Here is a 23,411-nt window from a genome sequence, read left to right as displayed (position 1 = left end):
GTCGAATGCGGACATGCAACGGGCTGCGAGATCGAGGGCCATTCTTCTTGCTGGTATACACACTTCGCCACCCAATCCAAATTGATGCAAGAGGCCCACCAAAAATACAGTGCCTTAGCCGATGGATGCATTCAAGTTATCGTCCCTCCTAAAATTGACGACAGCGCTCAAACATATCATCATCGACTCGATCAACAAGCAGAGTGGTTTCGCGTGACGATGGCTAGTCAGACAGCGCAAGGTGAAGAACCAATTCTGCAGGTCTCTGACCGCTTCAAAAAGCTTTGCAATCCAAGCGCCCACTACAGCCTTGGACAATACCCAAGCCTGGTGTCTTTCATCGGGGACACCGGAGTCGGAAAGTCGACTCTTGTGCGTGCAATGAGAACAGTAGGTATTGTCGACCAGATGCAGACGTCAGGCGTCATGGACTGGAGCCGAATATTTGGCTGCCAACTCCGTGGTCCTGTCACTCGGTCGACCTCCGACAAGAAATCAATGCGTCCGACATCGGTTGGCGTCCACCTCTATCGGGATCAGGTGCTAGCACACGCCAAAGACGACCATGGCAATCAAGATGACGTGCCCATTCTCTATGCAGACTGTGAAGGGTTCGCTGCCGGCAGTATGAAGACGGACGCCGAGAGAAGCACCACCGCCAGCACTACGGTCCCCTCCAGGCCGCGCGGTGGGTCCATCAGCTCACAAATCGCACAGTCCAGATCGAATTCTGATCTAATTGCACCTCCTGAAGCTCAACCCATGGTTGGAATGGAGGGCCCTTTGTTGATGGATCTTGTCATCAAGACCCCTGGGTTTAAGGAATTGGGAAAAACCAGCGCGGATGTGTTCTATGCGCGGTTTCTCTATGCCTTTAGTGATGTCGTTGTGTTTGTGGTAAACGAGCAACAGAAGATGAAACGCGAGATGCAGCGGCTGCTCGAGTGGGCTGTGTCTGCGGTCAGAACCTCAGTCCGCAGAAGCTCACCCCGGACCTTGCTCGTTGTTCTGAATGGACCGAAGGAGCATTCCGACGCTTTGTACGAGGATGCCGACCTCAACCACGAGAGGTTCCAAGACTTTGGCGAGATCTGGGACGACTCCCGGTTGCTGTCGGAATACAAGGTCGACCACGACATGAATTGCAGCCGCAAGGAGGATAAAATACACGACAACGACCAGTACTTCGGGCTCTTCTTCCGCGAAACGAAGGTATGCTACATCCCAAGCATAAGCTTGCAGGAGAGACATGCGCCTGATCGCGTCTATCAGCAGTACTCACACCTTCGCAAATTGATCGTCGACAGCGTCGCGTCGGCTCAAAAGGCCAGATCCAAATCCTACTTCCGGCACGACGTGGCATCAGCAATCAACTTGACGAACCGAGCATTCAGACATTTTGCCGAGTATGATGATCCATTCGATTTCCATATCGCTGCAAGAAAAGATAACCCTACCCCCATCTCTATTCCCGGCCACATAGCGAATCTACTGCGCCACTTGGGAACCACCGTTGAGAAGTTTGGCCGCTTTGAGATCATTGTGGCTATATGCTTGGTTGCCTATAACTACAGATTTTCGACGCTCGGTAAGTTGGTGCATACATGGTGGCCGGAGGACGCTGACTGACTGGGGAAGGTCGCGAACCTGATGAGATCTTTGACGACGGACTTGGGGAACTGTGTCTCAAGGGACTGCAGATCTATCAGAAGCAGTTTCTACGATGCTCGCTCTGGATGGACGACGGTACCAGATGCGTCAACTATACTTACAACCATGATCGTCACCAAAGCGAGAAATGCCTCATCTGGAATGGCTCGATCGATCGCTCAGGCTTTGAGAAGGAGACCTCTGATGTCGTTGCTGGCATCAAGAAAGCTTTCAACTGCTTTTACTCGGAGCTTTGGAAATCCAGTTCTCCAACGCTGGAAAGAACCTCATCACTCCGACGTCGAATCCTCGGAAATGATCGTGAGCCGACAAATCCTCCTCTCACACGCGTTGGTACTTTCAGTTCGGAGGATTTCAGGCAGCCAACTGCACTGTGGTCGACTGTGAGAAGCAATATGACCTGCTTCGCTTGTCTGCAATATGCGCCTGACCATGTTCTGCCGTGCGGACACGGGTTTTGTGAAGATTGCGTCAAAGACTTCGGCACGGTTCTACCTCAAAGAAGCTATCATTATGCCTTGGACGAATGTGTCTTGTGTGGCACAACAGCAGCCCAGTGGCACGAACAACGCAATAAGCGTGCAGCAGCCCTCGGTAGATTACCAGAGCCGCCTCTTCCGCAATCGCAAGTCGCCAGACTCAGCCCTCGATGCGGAGGCATTAGGGTCATCACGCTTGATGGCGGCGGTATTAGGGGTATTGTCGAGCTAGCTCTGATCCAGAAGATCGAGCAGAGAACAGGATTGGGTCTCCCGATTGCCGAATTCTTTGATCTCGTCGTCGGTACCAGCACAGGTGTGTACCTCCAGAATTCCCGCAAATAGTCGGGGAGCTGACAACGCTATCAGGTGGTATCATATCGCTGGCTATCACCAGTTCCCCCAATGACAATAGTACGAAGGAACTTTCCTTCAAGTTCCTCAGCCTGGCCGAGAAGGTGTTCAAGAAAGATCGCTTTGGCGAACTATGGAAAGTAGGAATTGACAGGTCCAGGATAGCAAACATCATGATGGCTCTCCGGCTGATCAAGAGTCGTTACAAAAGCGGGAATCTCAGGTCTAGCCTGCTCACCTTCTTCGACCAGGACCAACCCATATTCGGTGGAGCTGTGACAACATTCAAACAGAGAACGACACGGGTCGCAGTGACGAGCACGAGTGATGGCGAACCTTGCCTCTTCACGAATTACAGTCGCGCCTCTTACGATCGTGGAGACCTGTCCGAACGTGACCATTTGGTAGACAACAAGGGATTCGAGCGGCAGGATAACCCTGACAGTGAAGCTCGAGTTTGGGAAGCGTATGTATACCTCGTTCTATGTGTGGGTCGAGAATCTCAACTGACGTGACATTACCAGGGCGATGGCCACGTCCGCTGCACCAGGATTCTTTCGTGAATGGCGGATCGATGATCCGGAGAACAGGAGACAAGGCCAGGTCCCTTTCAGAGACGGCGCCTTGCATTCCAACCTCCCAGTTCAATGTGCCCTCGAAGAGCGCGACAGGATCTGGCCGGCGCATAAAGGCTACAAGAAGCCACTGGACATCCTGGTGTCTTTGGGCACGGGCAAACAGCTGAAAGATGTAAAAGTTCCCGGCTGGATGGAATTCGCTGGCGTCGCGGACATCGCGGCAGCATACTACAAGAACGTCGTCAATACGGACACCGTCTGGGAGGCATTTGCCAAGAGCCAGAGCAAGAACTTTTCGCCTCATCACCACTTCCGGCTTACGGTCAATCTGGAGGAACCCGTGGGGCTCGACGATTGGGACAAGATGCAGGACCTCGTCGAGAAAGTCGACAAGGTGTACGCGGCTTCGGAGAAATCCAAAGACCCGGCGGGCCTGTGGAACCAGGTTGAGACGGTGGCATACAAGCTCACGGCCTCGCTTTTGTTCTTCGAACCAGAGCGATGCGAATCTCTCCACGTGCGCGGCAGAGGGAGAGAGGAAATCAGTGGCCACATTCTCTGCCGGCTCCAGACACCCAGCGCGGCGATCCGCAACCTCATCTATCGCATCGAGGGATTCTACCACCAGACCGCCCAGCGACACGAGACGGCCATTCCCTTGCGCCGGGACTGGAGGGATGCTCTCCTGCTGGCCGAGAGGACAAACCAGCCGTTCTCAATCCCCTGCCGGCTGGACGATACCGAGGGCGACACCGTTCCACAGAGCTTGCTCGTGAAGCTGAAGCCGCCGTCAGAGGCAGGACAGGCGGTGTCGTGGCCCATCAGCGGGTTTCCGGTAACCCATAAGGAGTTGAAGGCGGGGATGCTGCAGAGGGGGATCCAGTAAACTGAACAGGCAGGACGAGACTGTATCGAGAGAGTTTTTCCATCGAATAGGAAAAGATCACACATAGTCTGAATGATAATCAATGGTCATTGCCACAGAAGAGGTCGACGCCAGAGAGTGCGTAGTAGAGTAGAGCGGGAGAGACGTCGATATTGAGGGGCGGAATTACGTAAGGCACCTTGATAGGTTGGCCACCGAAACCAACCGGCGGCTGTAGACGCAGGCACCGCAGCTTGCAGCAGCTTCCCATCATTTCAGATTGTTCCTTTCTTCCATCCGCTGTGAACTAATCTCTACATCTTCTCCCTCCGCCTGTACCCAGTTGTTGAGAACCCCGAGAACCCAACTTGCTCAGCTCGGAAGATAGATTACGAGAGTGGTCTGACCCCGCCATTGACGCGCCGCCGGTCGGAGATCCTAGCTGCGACTTCTCGACTCACCCAGTCGTCCTGAAGACAACCATCTTCCAGCAACAGAACTGCAGCGATGCCCTGCCCGATAAGCATCACTAAATTCGTGGGGACCATCTCCCTCGGCCTCCTGACGGTGCGTCAAGTCCCCTGCCCATGCTTAGGCAATAATGACTGACTGACAGCTTCGGTGAACAGGGGACGTCCTACACTCTGCAATCCATAACTCTCCCTTCCCTTGCGCTTCTCCCCTCCGCCTCTCTGGCGGCGCGGACCCTCGCCACCATCCAGACCCAGTCGACACGGCAGATCCTGACTCTCGCGTCGATCTCCTCCCTGTCTCTGATCACCGCATACACCCTCGCCAGCCCGCGCGGCCGCCACCCGTATCTCCTCTGGACCGCGCTGGTGAGCTTCATCGGGGGACAAGGTGTCGAGTACTGGTTCAATGGCTTCTCGCGGTTCCCGTCATGGGGTATCAGTAGGCGATCGAACGGACAAAGTGGACATCTGAAGGCCTCGAGGGTCGCCACAAGTCCCTCGGCGGCGGGTGATGAGAGCGGATACATCGAAGTCGAGTCGGACAGCAGTGACGAACAGCAGGTCAACGGCGAAAAGGTCGAGATGGAGATGGTCCGGGAGCGCAAAGTCCAGAAGGTCCGGAGTTGGATCGCCGGAGTTGGATTTGCGATGGGCGTCGTCGGGATCTGGGGTGATGGTGCTTGAATTCGTGCTTAACAAGGCGTGGGGAGGTACGCGTGGATTCTCTGACGATTTGAATATGGGACGGGGTCTGGATGAACGAGAGCTGTACGATGAGAAGCAGATGCCGGCTTTGACACGCCTTATCAAGCCAATATGCGATCGGGAAGGAGAGGAGGACAAAGACTATGGACAGCACTGAGCTGCATTGACTATCAACGACAAGGTTTGGCGATGCGTGCACCACTGATGGGAAGCATTGACGCCTCTTGATTCATCCACCAAACGCAAAAATCCAACCATACACGAAAACAAGTCTCCTGGTCTCCCTGGGCCTCTGACCACACACACACACACACACACACACACACACACACAACTGACATATGTACCCAACTCCATTCGATCAGCAGAAAAAACACCTCCTCTTTCCAATTATCCGAATGCTTGCTGAGAAGGATAATACCATTCCACTCAATATCTACCTTCGTGGCTTTCCCTGGGGAGAGGATCATCTGCGTGCGGAACTCACCACTCGATAGCTTGCTATGTAGCTTGCTTGCCTGCTCGCATTCATTCTCTCGCAAGCGGTGTCGATATTATCAAAGGCTACTAGATCAATCAACCAAAATGTTCTTGGTACTCATTGCAACACAACTACCTTGGTTGCTCTTGTGATCCCGACTCGAGGAAAATCGATTGATCCCAAAGACCGGAGCTCAATTCCTACCCAGTTCAGTAGTAGGCAATAGCTTGCTTGCTTGCATAGTCCTACTTTTTTTTTATCGCGAGCAAGTAAGTACTCAACCCCGTCACGCCTCGTGGCCGAAGCGGCTATCGATCCATAACAGTGGTGCACCGCGTTATATGTACATATATATCCATTAGCCCCTTTTTCTCCACCCTGTAATCCTACAGGAGTTTCCTTCCTGACTGAAAGCTCTCCAATATCCTGGTAAGATCCTTGCCCCGCTTGCAGATAATCGCTTGCTCGGAATGATGATCAAAGTCGTCGTCGTCGTCGTCGTCGTCGTCGTAACGTTCGCGATGAGCGCTTGTCCCACACCGTGATGCCCGTAAACCATTGACAATACCCGAGTCGATCTTCAAATTCCATCAGACAGAAAAAGGGGAAACAACAACGCCAACAAGTCCTACTCCCGCACGAACACAAAACTCCGGTTATAACTTATTCACCTTGCAGCTTGACATCTTGGAAAGCAGTGGCCAGCTCGCGAATCCTCTTGCTCAACCGGGCGTCGAAGATGGCGTGAAAGTGTACTTGAGGTTCGTCCCTGGGCAGATAGAACTTGGACAGGATACCCTTGCACGTCTCCCACGTGTGGACGCCCATGAGCACTGTCTGTTCGTCGAACCTGCGGGTGAACCATTCGTCTCCGCTCAAGGCGCCGACGTACAAGATCCACAGCCTCAGGCGCGGGTGCAGGATCTCCACATCGAGACATGACCGGACGCGACCCAGCATCCTGTGCCCGGCGTTGTAGATCGCCGTCGCCCCGACCGGGATGTTCTCCAGCGCACTGACGAGTTTGAGAACGTAGGCGAGTGCCAGACTCGCGGAGACATCGCGCCCGTCGATGGCGTGGTTAATAGCCCGACCGATCAGCACCAGCGTCCGCATCCGCATGAAGTTCCAGGCGGTCGGGTACGGCGTGGGATCACCGATGAAGAAATCGTACAGGGCGTCCAGTTGCTGCAGTTCGATAAACAGGGCACGAAGCGCTCCCTTCAAACACGGGTCCACGTAGACATCCAAGATGGGCATCGTCACTTCGAAGGGGATCGTGCCCCATCCATCCATAGGCAGCAGGGTTCGCGACAGCGACAACGCGGCGCGGTGAATGTCCATTTGGAACACGCTGATCCACTTGTACGGGACGATGCCACCGATGTTCTCCCGCATCTGGGACTCCATGATGACTTTGGCCATGCGGAGGTGGGCCAGTGCGTCGTCGCAGTTATCCGCCCAGATCTCGGCGACGAGGAAGTGCATCAGGACATGCAAGGGCGGCTGGCCGTGCTCGCGGACGTAGATCTGCAGCGCATTCAGGCCCTTGTATCGATGCACCAGCGAGAGTTTGAGGAAGGAAGAGTCTGGAGAAGATTGGGCCATCAGGGTCAAGGGCGTCGACAGGAAGGCGAGGGCGGTCATGTTATCGCAAAGCGAGTCAGATGCGAACGACGACCACGACGGGAGGATGTTGCCCTTGCTCTGTGCCTGGAGACGCAGGCCGGGGCCTTGGATGACGGGGAAGACACATCGCCGCTCAAAGTTCATGATCTCGTTGATGCGCGACGTGACCGGGACCGGCGTGGAGTCGAAGGGGTCAGAATTGCCCCGGAATGCGACGATGCTCTGGACGGGCCGTTGGTGCGCTGCCTCGGGCTTGACGAGCGTCTGCTGACTATGGTAGCCATCGACCTCCTTGTCTTCGTCTTCGTCTTCGTCTTCGTCTTGGTCGTCCTCGACGTTATCCTCCTCTTCCTTCGTTGGGACGCCCTTGGCATCTCGCCTTCTCTGGCTCGCTGCGCTTTGTAATCGTGGGATCACCACAGACTTCCTCATCGACCGTGCAGCCTCGACTCGCCGCCACTTGTGGTAACCCGATTGGATGTGCGAGAAAACCTTATGGCGATGGGGTCCCGCCTTGCGGTTTTGGGCGTCGTGGTGGACCCAGAGCAGATCGCCCGAATATGCCATGGAATAGACCAACGAACGAGGATCAGTCAGTATGAGAGAGCAGCCACGGGGAAGCTGAGTGAGCCATCGAGGGCGAGCCTGTGCATGGGCAGCCCAGGCTGGGGACGTGCGTAGACAAAAGGTGAGTTGTTCGGTACAGAGCAATGGTGCACATGGTGTCAGAGGAGAGGAGCATAAATGAGAGCATAAAGGGGGGGAACCTGGGGGCCTCTAGGCGTTGATCCGCAAGCTCGACTAATCATTTTGGGCAGTTGGGTGGCAGTGGTTTAGCTATTAATCTCTCAACTAATCCGGGCCTCCTTTAGTTAAAGCTTTGCCTATAGCAGCAGACCGGCGGGGTTCGTAGAGCCCAAAAGCGGCATGCTCTAATAGGCTGCAGAGAAGACACAGGAAGATCGGGCTGTAAAAGCGGCATTATAGCAAGATGGATCTGGCTAGCGCCCACAGGTACCCTTCTCGCCTTCTCGTGTCGCCTTCAACAAACTCTCTTGTCAGTTCCTCGCATGTGCCCAATGCCCTGCCACAAGGTTTGCGGGGTTGCTTTTACAGCCACCATGCGGTGAGCTCGACCTCGCCTCCAGATGCCCAGCCCCTTGAGAGAAATCCCCATGTCACGCCAAAACAACAAGCACGACATGAAAGATTCTTGACCTGACGTCCCTAGCATGCGCCTCGCGCAACAGCCGAACAACGGACACATGCAGGACCCCGACCCCTCCGATTCGGCGAGCATATGATCCTGAGCAACATGTCGACCCCTCCCATCAAGAAAGCGTGTGATGCTTGTCATCGACGGAAAGTACGATGTTCTGGAGGCCAGCCTTGTCGCACCTGTGGCCAGACCAATCTTGAATGCACCTATCTCGCGGTGCCTCAGAAGAAAGGTCCGAAGGGGAATCGGTCCAAAGTCCTCTCACAGCTCCGCAATGCGCAGAGGAAGAAGCAGCCGCCTCTTTCGCAAACTTCTCTTTCTGATGCCACTCCCCAGCAGTCGCCGAGTCTGGAGGCCAGGCCTTCTCTCGGCTTCAGCAGACCAACACCACCAACTCCGTCCCGGTCGCTCAATGCCGCGCTTCTCAGCAGGCAGACGATCGAGAACTGTGTTGACTTTTACTTCTCTAACATGTCTACAACGACGTCAATCCTCAACCGGCATCAATTGTTGGACGCAATCAGCTCCCGGATAGCCACTGACGCTGAAGTGTACTGTCTCGCGGGATCCCTGTGTGCCTTTGTCATGGTCCAACCGGGCATGAGCTTCGCCGTTGCTCCAGGGAGCCATTACGAAGGTGAGCCTCCCGAAAACCGCTATGGCTATGCCCATATGCTTCTGGATGACGTCCTCCGAGTGCGAAAGTCCATCGACTACGTCGAGTTTCCTACTTTGAGCATCGTCCAGACCTCATTTTTCTTGTTTAGCTGCTATTTCACCCTGGAAAAACAGAACACGTGCTGGTTTCATTTGCGTGAAGCCGCCACTTTGGCCCAGCTTATGGGTATGCACGACGAGTCATCGTATCTCGTCGGTGACCCTGCTGAAAGCACGTATAAGCGATGCACGTATTGGTTACTTCTCGTCACCGAAAGAGCATATGCGATGGAACGACACCGTCCTCTTAGTCTGCATCCGACCATTGAATTGCCATTGGCGAACGACGCGCACGAGGAAGCATCGATGTCTGGCTTTCTCTGCTTGATCAACCTGTTCCGCTGCATAGATGACGAGTTCATGGTTCTCTGGAACAAGGTGAAGAGCAAATGCTCCGACACCTGGCTTTCACAGCTCCAGCGACAGGTCACAGACGCGATACCACCGGGATTGAAGACCGCAGAAAGCCAATTGGCCGATGTGCGAGTCACCTTACATTGGATACGCATCATGATCTGGCAGCTTTCCATCACCAATGGCTGTCTCTCGTCGTCGTCCGAGGATCCCGCCTTGACATTCAAATACCCCATAAAAGTCGCCAGGGACTTGATCCAGGACATCTCGACCATCTCCTTGGATGCGATGGAGGTCCATGGCGTTGGATTGATTGAAAAGCTGTTCGACATAGCCTGTACGCTCACGGACGTAGTCTCGTATGTGCCGCTCATGCCTTCAGAGTTATCGAACTCAAGCAACGAGACGCCCTTCGAGGATCTGAACAAGCTTCTTGCACTCATTTCCCAACTCCGGGGCGGTGCCTCGAGGTACTACCCGTTGCTTCTCGTAAAGGTCTCGGAGACGTTACCAAATCTTTCTTCTGTCGCACCAATGGACCTCGATCCGAGGCAGCTGAGCATCAAACAAGGCTATGCTGGCGCGAGCGACCACATTCCTACGCCGGAACCAACGCAACTGCGAGGGATCAAATTTCCACGCTCGAATGAGCACCAGGCTCCCCCATAGGACGTTCCGGACCAAAGTGCTTCAAGTTCTGTAGGTTGTGATCAACTCTGCAAGAAGGGTGTGGATCACTCAACAGGACCGTAGGACACACAATGTCCTCCGCATCCAGCCACTGCCCAGCAACCAGTGAGCGCCTACAATCGAGTGTCTGTGCGTGCTGCCCGCAAAGAAATTCGCGGCAGGAATGCGGCCACACTCTATACAGTCTCTCACCTCCTTACAGAAGCCCGCATGTGGGAGCGGATGGCGGGCTGCAGTCGACTTTCATCCCAGATGATGCGAACACTCAGCCTATCCGCTTCCCAGCCAGAGCAAAACAGGGTATTCTTCCTGTAAGAGATAGACTTGCTGACATGTCTCTTGGGGCACCTCGAATACTGATGATTCTAGACAAAAGTGGGAAATGAAAGCCTTCCTGTTACAATCTGCCTACGCCTGTGGCATCACTAGCTTAGGGTGTTCTTGGGATTGGGGACGTGGCTGGCAGGGCTAATGGGAACGAGCTCTCCTCGCTCAGAAGGTGTTCAGAACCATGTCGTCTTCGCTTCTCTGGGGATCTGGAAGTTCAACTCATGTGGTCTTTGTGGATGAAACAATCCAACGTGCAAAGACAAGGCAGATGTCAGGTCTGCGCCATTGCTTCTTGAACTTCTTGCTTTTTTCTGTCACACAACGTAACTCTAGTCATGTCGCAAAACGATTTTCTCTCACCAACTCCGCTGCCCAGCTTGATTTCACTTGCCTCCCATACTGGAGATCACGTCCCTCTGCGCCTGTCGTTCCCGGTTGACGCCCGTCAACGGAGCCACGCTTCTCAGGTCGCCCACCACGTCCTTTGCCTTGCCGAAATAGACTTCTTGAAGCATGTTCCTCATCTTGCCCTCCATGTCCTCGATCAGTCTCCCGGCATTGCATACGTGACCTCCGTCCTTGCCCTGGCCACCAACGTTCTCCACCACCAGGTCGGCCTCGACTTGTCTCGTCATGCTCCCGGACAGATTCAGCGACCCGAGTCCCTCACTGTCCCGCCCGAGGTGCAAGATCACCGTGCTGGTCAGCTTGTAGTGACACGTCCGCCCACTGCCCCGTCTCTCGTCGACCTCGAACACGTGGATACTATCCCACCCAGCCTCCTTGCCCACGGCCTTTTTCAGGAGCACGACGCCGGCGAACCCGTCGTCCAGGTCCCACAGGTACACCGACCCGGTGCCCCCCTCGTAGTACATCTGGCGGTACACATCGAAGGCCGTGTTCGCCTCGACCTCCATCTTGCGCACCCGGTCGCTCGGGTACGTGGCGTCGTCTAGCGGCGGTTCGAACTCGTTGCTCCACGGACTCCGGTACGAGTCGCCATCCCGGTTGTAGTCGCACAGCAGGTAGTCCCGGCCGGTCTTTTTGCAGCGTGCCGACGTCAGCGGCTGGTCCACGGAGGAGAGGAGGTCTTCGGTCAGGTCGGGCACGAGCGCGGTGATGGACGTCAAGTTGTCCGACACTTTGAGCGGGGAGAGGCGGCGGAGGAGGTCTCTGGAGGAAATAGACAGGATTGAGTCAGCAAGGGAACACTCCCATATTATCCCGACATGCCCGTTTCATCGTTGGGGAAATTGAGAGGGTTCTCAGAACTTACAGGGCGGCATCGAATTGGGCTTCGCTCGCCATCGGGCAAGCAGTTGATTTGGTTTTGTTCTGCTAGAAACAGGGGAAAGAGAACGCAGGGAGATAAAATCTGGGTGCAACTGGAGGGGGTGCAGGACAGCTAGGGGCTTTGTTCCTATGAGGTGCGGATGGTTCGAGTCAACGTAGAAAGGTGATGGCGTGGAGTGTCGAGGTGTGTCGTTGTTCTTGCTGGTTGCCAACCACAACGATCGACCGCGGGGTGAATCTCACTGCGGACAAAATGAAAAGTCGGGGTGTCAGACGAAAAGATTTTCTTCAGTTTCTATGGTGGTCCGAGACGGGCTTCTTTACATTGCCTATCAACTACTGCTGCCAAATTTGGTCCCATGTCATTGTTCTCTGTCGTCTGTTTGCTCATCTGTATTCTTGATCCTTCAGCAGACAATCCCGCTTGCACACAGCCGGGCGGGCCAGACAGGTGAGGTTGCAAGCCCGTCTAGACACATGCTCATTCCTGTAGAGGGACAGTGTCTGCGTACAGATGCCTCGTCATGGCTGCAGGATACCGGTCACCCGTGATCTCCGCCGCCTCGACCTTCTGTCTGATCTCTTTTTCTTCTTCCGGCGTCAGCTTGATCTGCAAACTGGCCATATTCTCGTCAAAGTTCTTCGCTTTAGTCGTGCCGGGGATAGGGATAATGTCGTCCCCCTGAGCCATCAACCATGCCAGCGTCAGTTGACCTGGTGTGACTTTCTTCTTCTCCGCGATGCTGGAAATCGCGTGCACTAATTCCATGTTCTTGTGGAAGTTCTCCTGCGAGTACCGGGGCATCATGCGGCGTCGGTCCTCCGGGTCGAAATCGTCGTGCGACTTGATCGTGCCGGTCAGAAACCCACGACTGAAGGGCGAATAGGCGACCACGGCGACTCCCAGTTCTCTACACGTTTTCAGGAGGTCGTTGTGCTCAATATCCATGGAAAATGGCGAATACTCGACTTGGACGGCAGCAATGTGGTGCACCTTGCACGCTCGTCGAAGCGTTTCAGCAGAGCACTCGCTCAATCCGAGATAGCGGATCTTGCCTTCCTTCTTCAACTCGGCCATTGTCCGCACTGTGATCTCGATCGGCTGGTTCCGGTCGACACGATGGCAATAATACAGATCGATGGCGTCGCCCGGCTCTAGTCCAAGTCGCCTGTGAGATTTGGCACATGCCTCTCGAATATATGCCGGATCGTTGATGACCTTTGATGTGCCATCAGGTTGCCGGACGTTGGCAAACTTGGTGCACAAGAAGATCTTGCTTCTGTTGCCTGTCTTCTTGAACCACCTGCAGAACGATAAAGACACCAATCAGGATTTGTCATATCCATCATCTTCAAAAAAGGAAACTTACTGGCCAAGCAAGTCCTCGCTATCTCCATACACATCAGAAGAATCCCAAAAGGCCTCTCCTGACTCGAAGACGTGGTCCAAAAACTTCAGCCTCTGGTCATCCGGCAGCTTTTTCCCATAGAAGATCGACAAACCCATCAGACCAAATCCCAGAGCAGTCACTTGAGGTCCATCTTTGCCCAATTGGCGAGTTGGGAGAGTCGGTGGCATCTTGCTTGTGGACTACTGGTTACAGACTTGGGTCTTGATGAGTCTCTCGCTGGAGGATTGAGTTGTCTCTCGAGTCTCAGCAGAGGGAAAATCTGCCGATAACGAAGCAAGAGAGGGGTTTTATACCTGCCACCATGAAGTCAGAGCATCCATCCAGTGCCACTTCTGCCCCTCCTTCGCGGAGTTAAGCCGTCAGTCGCCGTGCTCGATCTCCTATATGCCATCCATTTTCAAACATTCACCATAATCCTCAGGGTCAGGTTCTAGCTTATCTCCAGCGCAGCCCCGCACAGTCTCCGACTTGGGCGATTCGGCAGGTTCAAGTCCCAGCAACAGAGTTTGGTAGTCGATGAAGACGGGCCTCGCTAGAAGGCTTAGTTGTACTTCCTGGGTTGAGCTGAAAGCCCTACAAGTGGTCCTCGGTGTCGTCGGCAAGCTTGTAACCTCATGGAAATCCACTACGAAATGGTACTCTTGTGGTGGCGGTGCTGCCGCTATTGTCACCACTACCACCACCAGCAGCATTCCCTTTGGTGAAGCTGAAAAAAAGGCTTGCTAAGTGGCACAGTGCAACTTAGCTCGCAGACCATTCAAGCGAAATCTGCATCGGAAAGCCTGCAGCAGCGTCAACTGGTGCAACATCGCATAAGAAAACCTTAAACGATCGAGACACAAATATCAGCTTTTGGCACAGTATAACATATCATGGCTCGTGCTAACCGAACGCTCATCATTTCATCGCCTTGAATCATCACTATCAACCAAACTGGGCCTCAACATTGTTGAAGCAAGCCATGGCCCATTTGCTGTGCTCTTGCTGCGAACTCTACGCGAGTTCAGCTCGCAAAATTCCCCGACACGAACACCTGAATATGGAAACTCTAACCTTTGTTACAGTTGGCGACCAACTGGACCTTCCCGGCGAGAGAAAAGTTAAATGATGAACACCTTGCGCTTCTTCTTACGACCTCGCTCAATCCTCGCATCCGTGATTCCGACCTTGACGTCTCATCTGTGGCACCATCCCAAGCCTTGGTGCGTCAACCAGAGAGAAGCCCGTTGGAGGGAAACGACAAGGCTGCATAAATACCGTTGGGCCCAAAAACATATCTGACCAGCGATAATCCGGACTCTGCCGGCAGGAATGGCAGTTACTAACATCTCGTTTGATCAGCCTCTCATTGCGCAACAGGTTACTTGTTATTACCCCATCAGCGACATATACTCACCCACTCCGCGGTATCTGTACTATGTCCTCCTCGCCTTGAGCTTTATCACGGCCAGCCACGGTTGGGTTGCCCACATCATCTTCGGCGCGGCGGTCTCATATGCCGCCACCGCATCGATTCAAGCCTTTATCTTGCTATCCGCCCGGCATGGTCTACCTCCGGCGCAGAATGTCACGGTAGCCCACCTGATTCCAACGGGCGCATCAAATAGCTTGCAGGCTCTGGCACCAAACTCTACCTCAATTCCTGTACAGCCGGACTACCTAGAGCTCGATATTGACGCGGTTACTTGCATCGTGATCACTGCATATCTTGTGGGCTTACCACTGCAATGCTGGTCAAGCACTGCGAGAACAAGTCGAATCCTCCATCTGCTGATCTTCCTCTGGAACATGATGATGCTGGCAGGCTCAATATCAGTACTTGTCCTTTGGCCCTCCCTGAATGTTGCACCTCCACAATATCGATTCTGCTATGCAGGCATTGATGACGGCGATACCATGCAAAGCCCTGGGTGGGACGATCAATACTGGGCCGGGTCTTGGAATTCAACCATCTATGGCCTGTTTGGCCCATCACTCATTGACAACGAACGATGGTTAAACCTTTCGACAAATTGTTTCTACCCATGCTTCAACACCTCACAAATTCTGCGTGAGTCGAACCGGCTAAGGGCGACAGTGGTCGGCACGGAGAGGCCGGGCGATAGTCTACACACTTGGAACGCCTGGGAAGGCGATGAGTTCCAGCCCCTCGTTTATACGGCTATTGCGCTGTTTACGGCTGCGCAGCTATTTCTTCTGGTTGTGGGGCGATTGAATCTGTGCACTTCGAGAGTGCCCATACATCGCCCATTTCAGCTCTGGTTTCGCCGGAAGGAGATCTTGCATGGCTTCATGGCTGACATCAAGGCGGGTTATTCGCAAACGAGAGATTTTCTACGACACCCAATGTCCTACTTCGCGTTGATGCGGAACATCAGATTCCACCACGCAGCGAAAGTCACGAGAGTCCACAAGCACCCCGTCTCTCGCTTCGTGATCGACATCATAACACTGTGTTTTCTTATCGGGGTCATGATTTTTGGGCCGCTGATCATCATCGCTTTCATCATATGGATCGAAGGCTATATCCACTCCGACGGCGAACCGAACGAGCAAATTCAAGCCGTGGGCCAGTGGCAATTCATTGTCCAGATCGGCATCGTGCTTCTCGCCGCGGTGATCCTGCGGCTGCGGTATAGAGTGGCTTCAGAGGAAGAAATTCAGAGAAATCTGACACACGCCAAGCATCACGTCGCGAAGCTGGAGAAGATCGCGGAGCAGAAGCGAAGCGAAAGAGAAGCTGTGGCAACGAGGAGGGAGCAGCAAGGAAGTCGCAAAACTTTGCTCTGGCGTAGGAAGAAGAGAGTAGTGAGCGAGGAGGAGGGAAATAAAAACGAGCCATGTTCGACATGCTCAACAGAAGAAGGCTCCGGGGAGCCTGGGGGAGTCAGAGAGGGCGGGACGGTGGGAGAAGAGAAAACACAGCTCCATTCAATACCAGGAGGACCAGAGCCATAAATTATGTTTTCTGTGAGGCTGGAAATTGGCCTATAGAACAAATATACTCATCAGCCAACAAACCTATGTAGACATCTTCGCGACCTCTGTTTACATTGATGTACAACAAATCCAAGCGCTGGGAGCGACGTGCTGTGTCAACTATCTGGCCCGACTCTCCCCCATGATGTGGTTAGGCTTCTGGGGATGTGAAGGTGTGTGTAACAGTGTATATGACTGTAACTGGTATCGTGTATCATGCTGTATAGGCGGCTGTGTGGTAGGTAAACACACTCATATCTGTATGAGTGGGCTCCGTCGGTGGGTCGCGCGGGCCGTGGCCTAGCCGCCTTTGTGCATGTTTACTAGCGCCTTGGCTGTCATTTCTGCATGCTGTACCAAAGCATGAGACACGTCAAACCTCGAGTACTGGCCACGGTTCACAGATGTTGCACAGTGATGAATTCACCTGGTCTGCCACGACGGCCCAATGCCGTTTTCAAAGAAAACCCTTGCGTCTGTGTTGCGGATGAAAGATATCTTTTGCAAGTGGCATTGGACTTGGTTCAACTCTTCCCTTTCCTCTGGTCTGTTGGTCCCAACTACAGGTCGCTGGCTGTGGGATGAACGTCGGCGGCGAGAAGAACACACCCTCAAAATTGACCTCGGGGCTCTCGAACATGTCGTAAGACAAGCTACGGGGTCAACAGCTGGGGTTGCGGTCCGATTTGAGAAACTTACGGAAGGGGGTTCCAGTAAAGTGCTCCTCGCTGTGGTTGGGAAGCAGAGGGTCATAGTCAAAATTCCTGACCCGGTGGTCTCGCCACGGCTGGCCACAGCGAGCGAGGTTGCTACACTTGAGTTCTTACGGTCGGAACTGGAGGTGCCGGTGCCGAAAGTGTTCTCATGGAAAGACAACAGTGACAATCCAGTCGGATGCGAATACATCGTCATGGAAGAGGCTCAGGGGAAAGCCTTGAACACCACCTGGTCTCGCCTGAACATGGACGCGAAATTCACTGTCGTGGACGAAGTCCTATCTATTCACAAGCGGTTCATCACCACCAAGCATATGTTCTCTGGGTATGGGAGTTTGTACTTATCTTGATGATGCACCCAAGCTTGGGTTTTCTCAGCATTTCCCAGTCACATCGACCCGTACCCCGACTTATTGTATTGGTCCAATGGCACACAAACACTTCATGGAACCGGCGCTTAGAGCATCCGGGGTGAACTGCGGCCCTTGTAAGTCATACCACGATGGCGGATTCACGATTTCCTAGCTGCTAACCAAGAAGCCAGGGCGTACTCCACAAGATTATCTCGTCTCCATTGCACACTCCTCAATAGCACAAATTGAGATGAACCAAAGCAAGGATACGATCACTGAGGATCCATTCTCTATCCCGGGAAGCACAGTTAGCAACACATCGGCCGAGGCTGTGTCTGATATGCTGCGAACATTGTGCATGGCGAGACCACATATCCTTCCACATGCCACAGATCAACATCAGCCGCTACTTTGGCATCAGGATCCTCACTTTGGCAATTTATTTGTATCACCCGAAGGAAAGATTACCTCCATTGTCGATTGGCAGGACACCAACATTTTGCCGTTGTTCCTGGCAGTCCGAGTGCCTCAGTTCGTCAATGTGGAACGCGACGCACGCCTTCTGGATCTCCCAGGGAATTTCTCAAAGCTGCCAAAAAGGAAAGGCGGGAGGTCTGGGAGAGGTTTTGCCAGTCGGGGTTTCGGCAGTACTACGTAGCCAGCGTTAGGAAGACAGATCCTGATCTCGCTGCTATATTGGATGACGAACAGTTGGGCCCCATTCAAAAGCAGGTTCAAACATTCTCCCGGATACCGTTCAGACAAGATGTTGACGCCCTTCTCCTGAGACAGACGCTGCTTCGAATCCAGCGCAATTGGGCTGCCTTCCTTTCTGGGGGAGATGACGCTATTCCATGCCCGATCAAGATCGAGGCCGACGAGTTGGCGTGCCACCAGAAGGATGGACGGCTTCACGGCGAGTTTCAAGACCTTCTCGAGGCTAGGAACATACCCGTCGCTTATGAGGGTTGGGTGCCACTCGACGAATTTCGACAGCGAAAAAGAGAGCTGAAAGCTGTTATAAATGAGGTCATCGAGTCTTTGGAGAGCGAGCAGCTACGTCAAGAGTTTAACGACAAGCTCCGTCATTGGAATCTGACAGACTGGGAAACGAAATAGCCATTGCACTACATGCACAGCGACCCCTCAGATAATCCCCTTATCTTGAGCGGCATTCCTCATCCTGGCCCTGAAATCCTCGTTGGTGGCGCTTGGAGCCACTTGGACGGTGAAGAGTTTTTTATGACTGGCCGGCCCTTGGTTGTTGGCTTGAATGTTGACATTGTAGGTGTCATGTGGCTCATCTTCATCCTTTTTCTCGTTCTTCGGAAGCTTTTCTCCCTGGTGGGCCCGGCCCTTGGTCTTCTCATCCTTTTTGGGTGTCTGTGATGGAGAGAGTCGACCTCCAGCATTCTGCTTACTCAACTTGTTGCGGATGGATCCCCAGTTGTCAGCTATCTGATCAATGAGCCTGATCAAGTCTTTCTTCAGCAGAGACATGGTGCCAAAAATAAGTAGGCAAATCTCTACTCTATAGTCAAATCCCTACTCTATATTCAAAAACGGAAATACCGGCGGATGAGAGGGTTACTTACGTTTTTTGGTGTGTATTGAGCAGAACGGAAGATCTTTGACGTGGCTGTACGCCATGATTGTAGGTTGCTGAGAGCGCAGAGTGCTTTTATGGGGGATGCCTTTGGGGCTCTTATTTCCGGAAATCCATTGCACATGCGCTGGGGCGGCTTATCGTTACACATTGTGAAACCACATACGTCTTCAGCATGTGATAGAACCTGGATCTCGCTTCACGCCAGGTATATAACTGGTTGTTTCTGGTCGCGAGGAGCCGGTGGCTGCCGACCCAAAGCGTGACGGTGCCGTGCGTATGTAGACCAACACGACGAGATTTGCGATCCAGCCGAATGGATTTCTTCCAGGGTGAGGCCCTACCTCTGAAAGGATCAGCTTGCAAGGTTTTTAGAACCTGTCTGAACCTGGCGATGTTGTGCCCACCGTTCCTGCGGAAAAGGCGGTGTTCTTGGTTCATAGCGTGCAACCCCCCAAACTCTCGGATCCTCGAACGGAACACATTGTCAGGCTGAAAAAGCCATGGCAGCGAGATACTCGGTTTAAACAAGTCCCGGAGGTGCTTGTTTATTTTGCGAAACCTGGTCATCCGCTTCACGGACGAAGCTCACGTAAGTAGCAAGCTCAGGGCGCAAAACCGTGGAATGGCTCATTCACCAGGTTTCCTTTTCCATTATGCTCGAAAATGAGCCTGTAATTTTCCTGCCGACCGCGAGCCTGCAGCTGTCACCATGGCAGGGGCTTGCCAAGAGAGCACAAGCCCACATATCACACCGACTTGCGGCTGTGACACCATGACGGAGCTACCTGGGGGGGAGGAGTTTGGCTCGTCGAATCAACGACGGAATAGAGACATTGAAACAGCCCGGGGATGTTAGTACGCATGTCACTCTCAACTGGGTCGTGTCGATTGGTCACAGGTCCATAGCTGGTCATGTAGACAGTATTGCCCTGCTTACCAGTGTTCAGCAGGAAGGTCTCAGGGTTGGTATCTCGATGAGAATGATGTAACACACAGCGGTTCTCGTGTTAACTGACAGTCACGTCTCCCAAAGGAATATTGTACCCTGAGTGAGTACCTCGTACTGCAGTCATAAACCGTCTTTCACTGTGTCTTTGACGACCAAGCTAACCACCAAGGCACAGGTCAACCTGATCTATGCGTTGACAGATATGGTAACGCTCGACCAGGCCGCGATGGGGCGCTGTCCCAATTCGGCAACCTATCACGCCAATCACAGAGCGCTCAAATGTGGGTCAGGACCGCCGTTGAACTATGCTGGAAGCAGCCTGAGTCAAGATGCCCTCATTGCCTCTTGCAGGTGTGAAAGGAAAGGTAAAGTCGGAGGGATAACGCTGAGTGCCTGTGGTATAGTAAGTCCTTGGGAGTGACACACTGTATAATTGTCAGCTGTCCGCTCCAGGGGGAATTGACGCAGAAACATCAGCATCCTGCAGCATTCAATCTTCAGGTCCAATTGAGAACTGAGCAATTGAACATCTACCAGTGAAATCGCTGGCATATCAAGCATTAGCAAATTTGACCCAGTGTCCACCATGCTATTATCCCAAATGCAGTAGTGAAGGCGAGCCTGGCCTACGGCCAAAACACCTTATAAGAAGGTAGTCAATAGCTAGTTAGCGTTAGGCGGAATAAGTGAGACAAAAAGCATCCCACCAAATCAATTTGGATTCAGGCTGCAGAAAAACCGTGGTCCAAGGGTTTTGGTTGGCATTGTGTATATAAACCGCGAGGCAAATTGTGGCCAACCTACACCACCAAGTCACATACCAGGACCATGAAATCTTTGATAGGCTATTGGGACCAGGCATTTCTCAGAGTGTCACTCCTTTACGTAGATCGCTGATGGCAGAAATAACGGACATTTGCTGACTCTGATACCTCGAAGGCGCGTGGCCAACTGCTCTTGGACCCGTTTCCCAGCAGCCATGGCTGGGATAGCAACGACAAGAGCATCAAATTGGCTATTTGCACAAAGATCTTGTACGACTTCGAAGCTTGATACAGTACATTGATCACATCCAATAATGAGCAGTCCTTGTAGTTGACGTGGTGACTCAGCAGATTTCCTCATTGTGCTGATGGTTCGCCGTAGTACAAAACAGGGTTAGCGTCGTGATTTCTCCGGCCCGCCAATGGAGGGACCGGCACCTGGAGGGCTGCGGTTGCGGTCAGCTCCAATGCCTCCCAAAGTGCTTCAGATCTGTTCCAGCCTGGCAAATCTGAGAGCACAACCCAGACTACAGGCTCGGTCTCTTCAAATCCTCTCCAGTATTATTCTCAAGCACCTTCTCAGTCAGAAATATGGCCGGTCGTTTCGTACGCTCCTCCAAATATCGGCACGTGTTCGGCCGTCCGACTCGCAAGGTGCGGCTTCACTCACTCTCAACTGGCGGATTGAAGGCTAAGAGCTGCAAAGGAACAATGCTATGACAACGTGAGGGTATCGAAGAATGCTTGGGACACGAACTTGATCAAGGTATACACCACCTGCAACCTGCAGTCGAGCACAAACTCACAATCCCAGGCAAACCCAGAGTACCTCGCACTCAATTGGGACAGCAGCGGTGGCGGTGCGTTTGCCGTCATCCCTACGAAAGAGAGAGGCCGTCTGCCCGAACGCATACCGCTCTTCAGAGGACATACTGCCGTGGTTTTGGACACAGATTGGTGGGTGCTTTCTTAAAGAGAAACGGAACACGGGCGCGGGACTGACGGGTGAAGGAACCCTTTCAATGACTCGTTGATCGCTTCGGGATCGGATGACGGCAAGGTAGCGATACACACATATTTTGGACATTAGGATGTGCTGATCGATTCAGGTGTTCCTGTGGAGAGTCCCGGACGACTTCACGCTGCACCTCGACATTCCTGCAGATGAGGTCCAGGATATCGCTCCTGTTGGCAAACTAAGCGGTCACCCAAAGTACGCCCTTGGTGCATGACCATTGAAGCCATAACTGATTCCATACAGGAAAGTGGGACACGTGCTCTTCAACCCTGCCGCCGAGAATATCCTAGCATCCGCAGCCGGTGATTTTACGGTCAAGATATGGGATATAGAGTCCGGCTCCTCCAAGTTGTCGCTCAAAGTCGGCGAGGTGATCCAGTCTCTTTCATGGAGTGCGAACGGTTCGCTTCTGGTGACGACGTCCCGAGACAAGAAATTGAGAATATGGGACACAAGACAAGAAAAGCCCGTTCATGAAGGGCCAGGCCATGCAGGTGCAAAAAACAGTCGCGCCGTGTGGATGGGAGAACACGACCGTATCGCTACAACCGGCTTTTCCAGAATGAGCGACCGTCAGCTTGCGCTTTGGGACGTCCGCAACGCGCAAGAACCCATCGACGGGTTCCAAATGCTTGACTCGATATCAGGCGTCTGCATGCCCTTCTGGGACGAAGGTACCCAGTGTCTATTCCTCGCAGGCAGAGGTGACGGCAACATCCGGTATTACGAATATGAGCACGACAAGTTCGAATACCTGTCCGAGTACAAGTCGTCCGATCCTCAGCGCGGCGTGGCTTTCATCCCCAAAAGGGGAGTTAACCTACATGAAAACGAGGTTGCTCGTGCATACAAGACGGTGAATGACAATTACATTGAGCCCATTTCTTTCATTGTGCCTCGGAGAGCAGAGACGTTTCAAGAAGATATCTATCCCCCGACCGTTGGTCTGAAGCCAGCCATGAGCAGCAAAGAATGGCTCGATGGATCCGAGGGACTGCCGCCAAAAATTTCCATGGAAAGTCTTTATGAGGGTACCGGTGTGAAGGAGGTCGCCACGGATGAGGTCAAGCCGGTCAAAAAGGCACCCGCACCCGTCAAGGCCGCCGAACCAAAGAAAGAAGTTCCTGAGCCAGTACCAGAACCGACCCCGGTGGCAATTCGATCTCCTCCTCCGTCCATGAAGGAACAAGGTGCCACAATGATGGGTGCTGCCGACAAATTCAAGGATTCCGAACCTACGGAAGGAGGAGACGACGAGTCAGATTTCGAGGAGGTCCAGAAGCCTGTGGAACGGACAACCGCAACCAAACCTGCCGCCGTCTCTGAAGAGAAGAAGGAGCCTTCTCCCGCGCCTGTCGCGAGCAAAGTATGGGAAGATGCCGAGGAGCTTGAGCCTGCTCCCAAACACAAGGTCAGACAGATTTGGAGGGATCCCACATGCGTATTCTAGGCTAATATTGTGAGAACAGATGACCGAAACGGAAATGCCCGACGAACAGACCGTCGAAGAGGGTGAAGCATCCAACATCGCCGAGCCGACCCTGTCGTCAGACTCCATGGAGCGCGAGATGAAGAACGTGAAGGCCCTGATCGCCCAGCAGTCGCGGCAGCTGAGCAGCCTGACCAAGACGGTCACGGAACTGGTGGCGGAAGTGAAAGCTTTGAAAAGATCATAGATGATTGGGGTTGGATACGTCGTTCATTCTCTTTGAAATTTAGCGAGCTGAGTTCAAAAATGCCAAAACTCCCCCAGATTATTCTTCGCCTTTTCCA

The 23,411-nt window shown here is 53.3% G+C and overlaps 9 protein-coding genes across 9 annotated transcripts; 5 read left to right on the top strand and 4 right to left on the bottom strand.

The window, feature by feature from the left end:
• Positions 1–219: 219 nt before the first annotated feature.
• On the top strand, positions 220–3,968 carry AYL99_00523 (hypothetical protein; the record flags this gene model as incomplete). The annotated part of the gene is made up of 5 exons (XM_018832039.1): positions 220–1,212; positions 1,273–1,588; positions 1,639–2,466; positions 2,520–2,970; positions 3,029–3,968. 5 exons carry the CDS (start codon positions 220–222, stop codon positions 3,966–3,968), a joined length of 3,528 nt encoding a protein of 1,175 aa, XP_018697918.1.
• A 486-nt stretch (positions 3,969–4,454) lies between these two features.
• On the top strand, positions 4,455–5,104 carry AYL99_00522 (hypothetical protein; the record flags this gene model as incomplete). Its single annotated transcript, XM_018832038.1, has 2 exons — positions 4,455–4,514; positions 4,577–5,104. The coding sequence occupies 2 exons, from the start codon at positions 4,455–4,457 to the stop codon at positions 5,102–5,104; spliced, it is 588 nt and encodes a 195-aa protein (XP_018697917.1).
• A 1,165-nt stretch (positions 5,105–6,269) lies between these two features.
• Positions 6,270–7,802, bottom strand: AYL99_00521 (hypothetical protein; the record flags this gene model as incomplete). Its single annotated transcript, XM_018832037.1, has 1 exon — positions 6,270–7,802. The coding sequence occupies one exon, from the start codon at positions 7,800–7,802 to the stop codon at positions 6,270–6,272; it is 1,533 nt and encodes a 510-aa protein (XP_018697916.1).
• Positions 7,803–8,550: 748 nt separating this feature from the next.
• On the top strand, positions 8,551–10,194 carry AYL99_00520 (putative sucrose utilization protein SUC1; the record flags this gene model as incomplete). Its single annotated transcript, XM_018832036.1, has 1 exon — positions 8,551–10,194. One exon carries the CDS (start codon positions 8,551–8,553, stop codon positions 10,192–10,194), a length of 1,644 nt encoding a protein of 547 aa, XP_018697915.1.
• A 734-nt stretch (positions 10,195–10,928) lies between these two features.
• Positions 10,929–11,853, bottom strand: AYL99_00519 (F-actin-capping protein subunit beta; the record flags this gene model as incomplete). The annotated part of the gene is made up of 2 exons (XM_018832035.1): positions 10,929–11,718; positions 11,822–11,853. The coding sequence occupies 2 exons, from the start codon at positions 11,851–11,853 to the stop codon at positions 10,929–10,931; spliced, it is 822 nt and encodes a 273-aa protein (XP_018697914.1).
• Positions 11,854–12,319: 466 nt separating this feature from the next.
• Positions 12,320–13,417, bottom strand: AYL99_00518 (hypothetical protein; the record flags this gene model as incomplete). The annotated part of the gene is made up of 2 exons (XM_018832034.1): positions 12,320–13,142; positions 13,209–13,417. 2 exons carry the CDS (start codon positions 13,415–13,417, stop codon positions 12,320–12,322), a joined length of 1,032 nt encoding a protein of 343 aa, XP_018697913.1.
• Positions 13,418–14,561: 1,144 nt separating this feature from the next.
• AYL99_00517 (hypothetical protein) lies at positions 14,562–18,417 on the top strand (the record flags this gene model as incomplete). Its single annotated transcript, XM_018832033.1, has 5 exons — positions 14,562–16,041; positions 16,796–17,278; positions 17,334–17,432; positions 17,490–17,829; positions 17,874–18,417. 5 exons carry the CDS (start codon positions 14,562–14,564, stop codon positions 18,415–18,417), a joined length of 2,946 nt encoding a protein of 981 aa, XP_018697912.1.
• A 27-nt stretch (positions 18,418–18,444) lies between these two features.
• Positions 18,445–18,798, bottom strand: AYL99_00516 (hypothetical protein; the record flags this gene model as incomplete). Its single annotated transcript, XM_018832032.1, has 1 exon — positions 18,445–18,798. One exon carries the CDS (start codon positions 18,796–18,798, stop codon positions 18,445–18,447), a length of 354 nt encoding a protein of 117 aa, XP_018697911.1.
• Positions 18,799–21,211: 2,413 nt separating this feature from the next.
• Positions 21,212–23,314, top strand: AYL99_00515 (hypothetical protein; the record flags this gene model as incomplete). Its single annotated transcript, XM_018832031.1, has 7 exons — positions 21,212–21,274; positions 21,327–21,386; positions 21,435–21,577; positions 21,632–21,680; positions 21,730–21,833; positions 21,882–23,049; positions 23,108–23,314. 7 exons carry the CDS (start codon positions 21,212–21,214, stop codon positions 23,312–23,314), a joined length of 1,794 nt encoding a protein of 597 aa, XP_018697910.1.
• Positions 23,315–23,411: the final 97 nt, after the last annotated feature.

This window comes from Fonsecaea erecta, assembly GCF_001651985.1.
Source record: "Fonsecaea erecta strain CBS 125763 chromosome Unknown Scaff1, whole genome shotgun sequence".
Classification (NCBI taxonomy): Eukaryota; Fungi; Ascomycota; class Eurotiomycetes; order Chaetothyriales; family Herpotrichiellaceae; genus Fonsecaea; species Fonsecaea erecta.
This window is presented reverse-complemented; position numbering and strand designations above follow the sequence as displayed.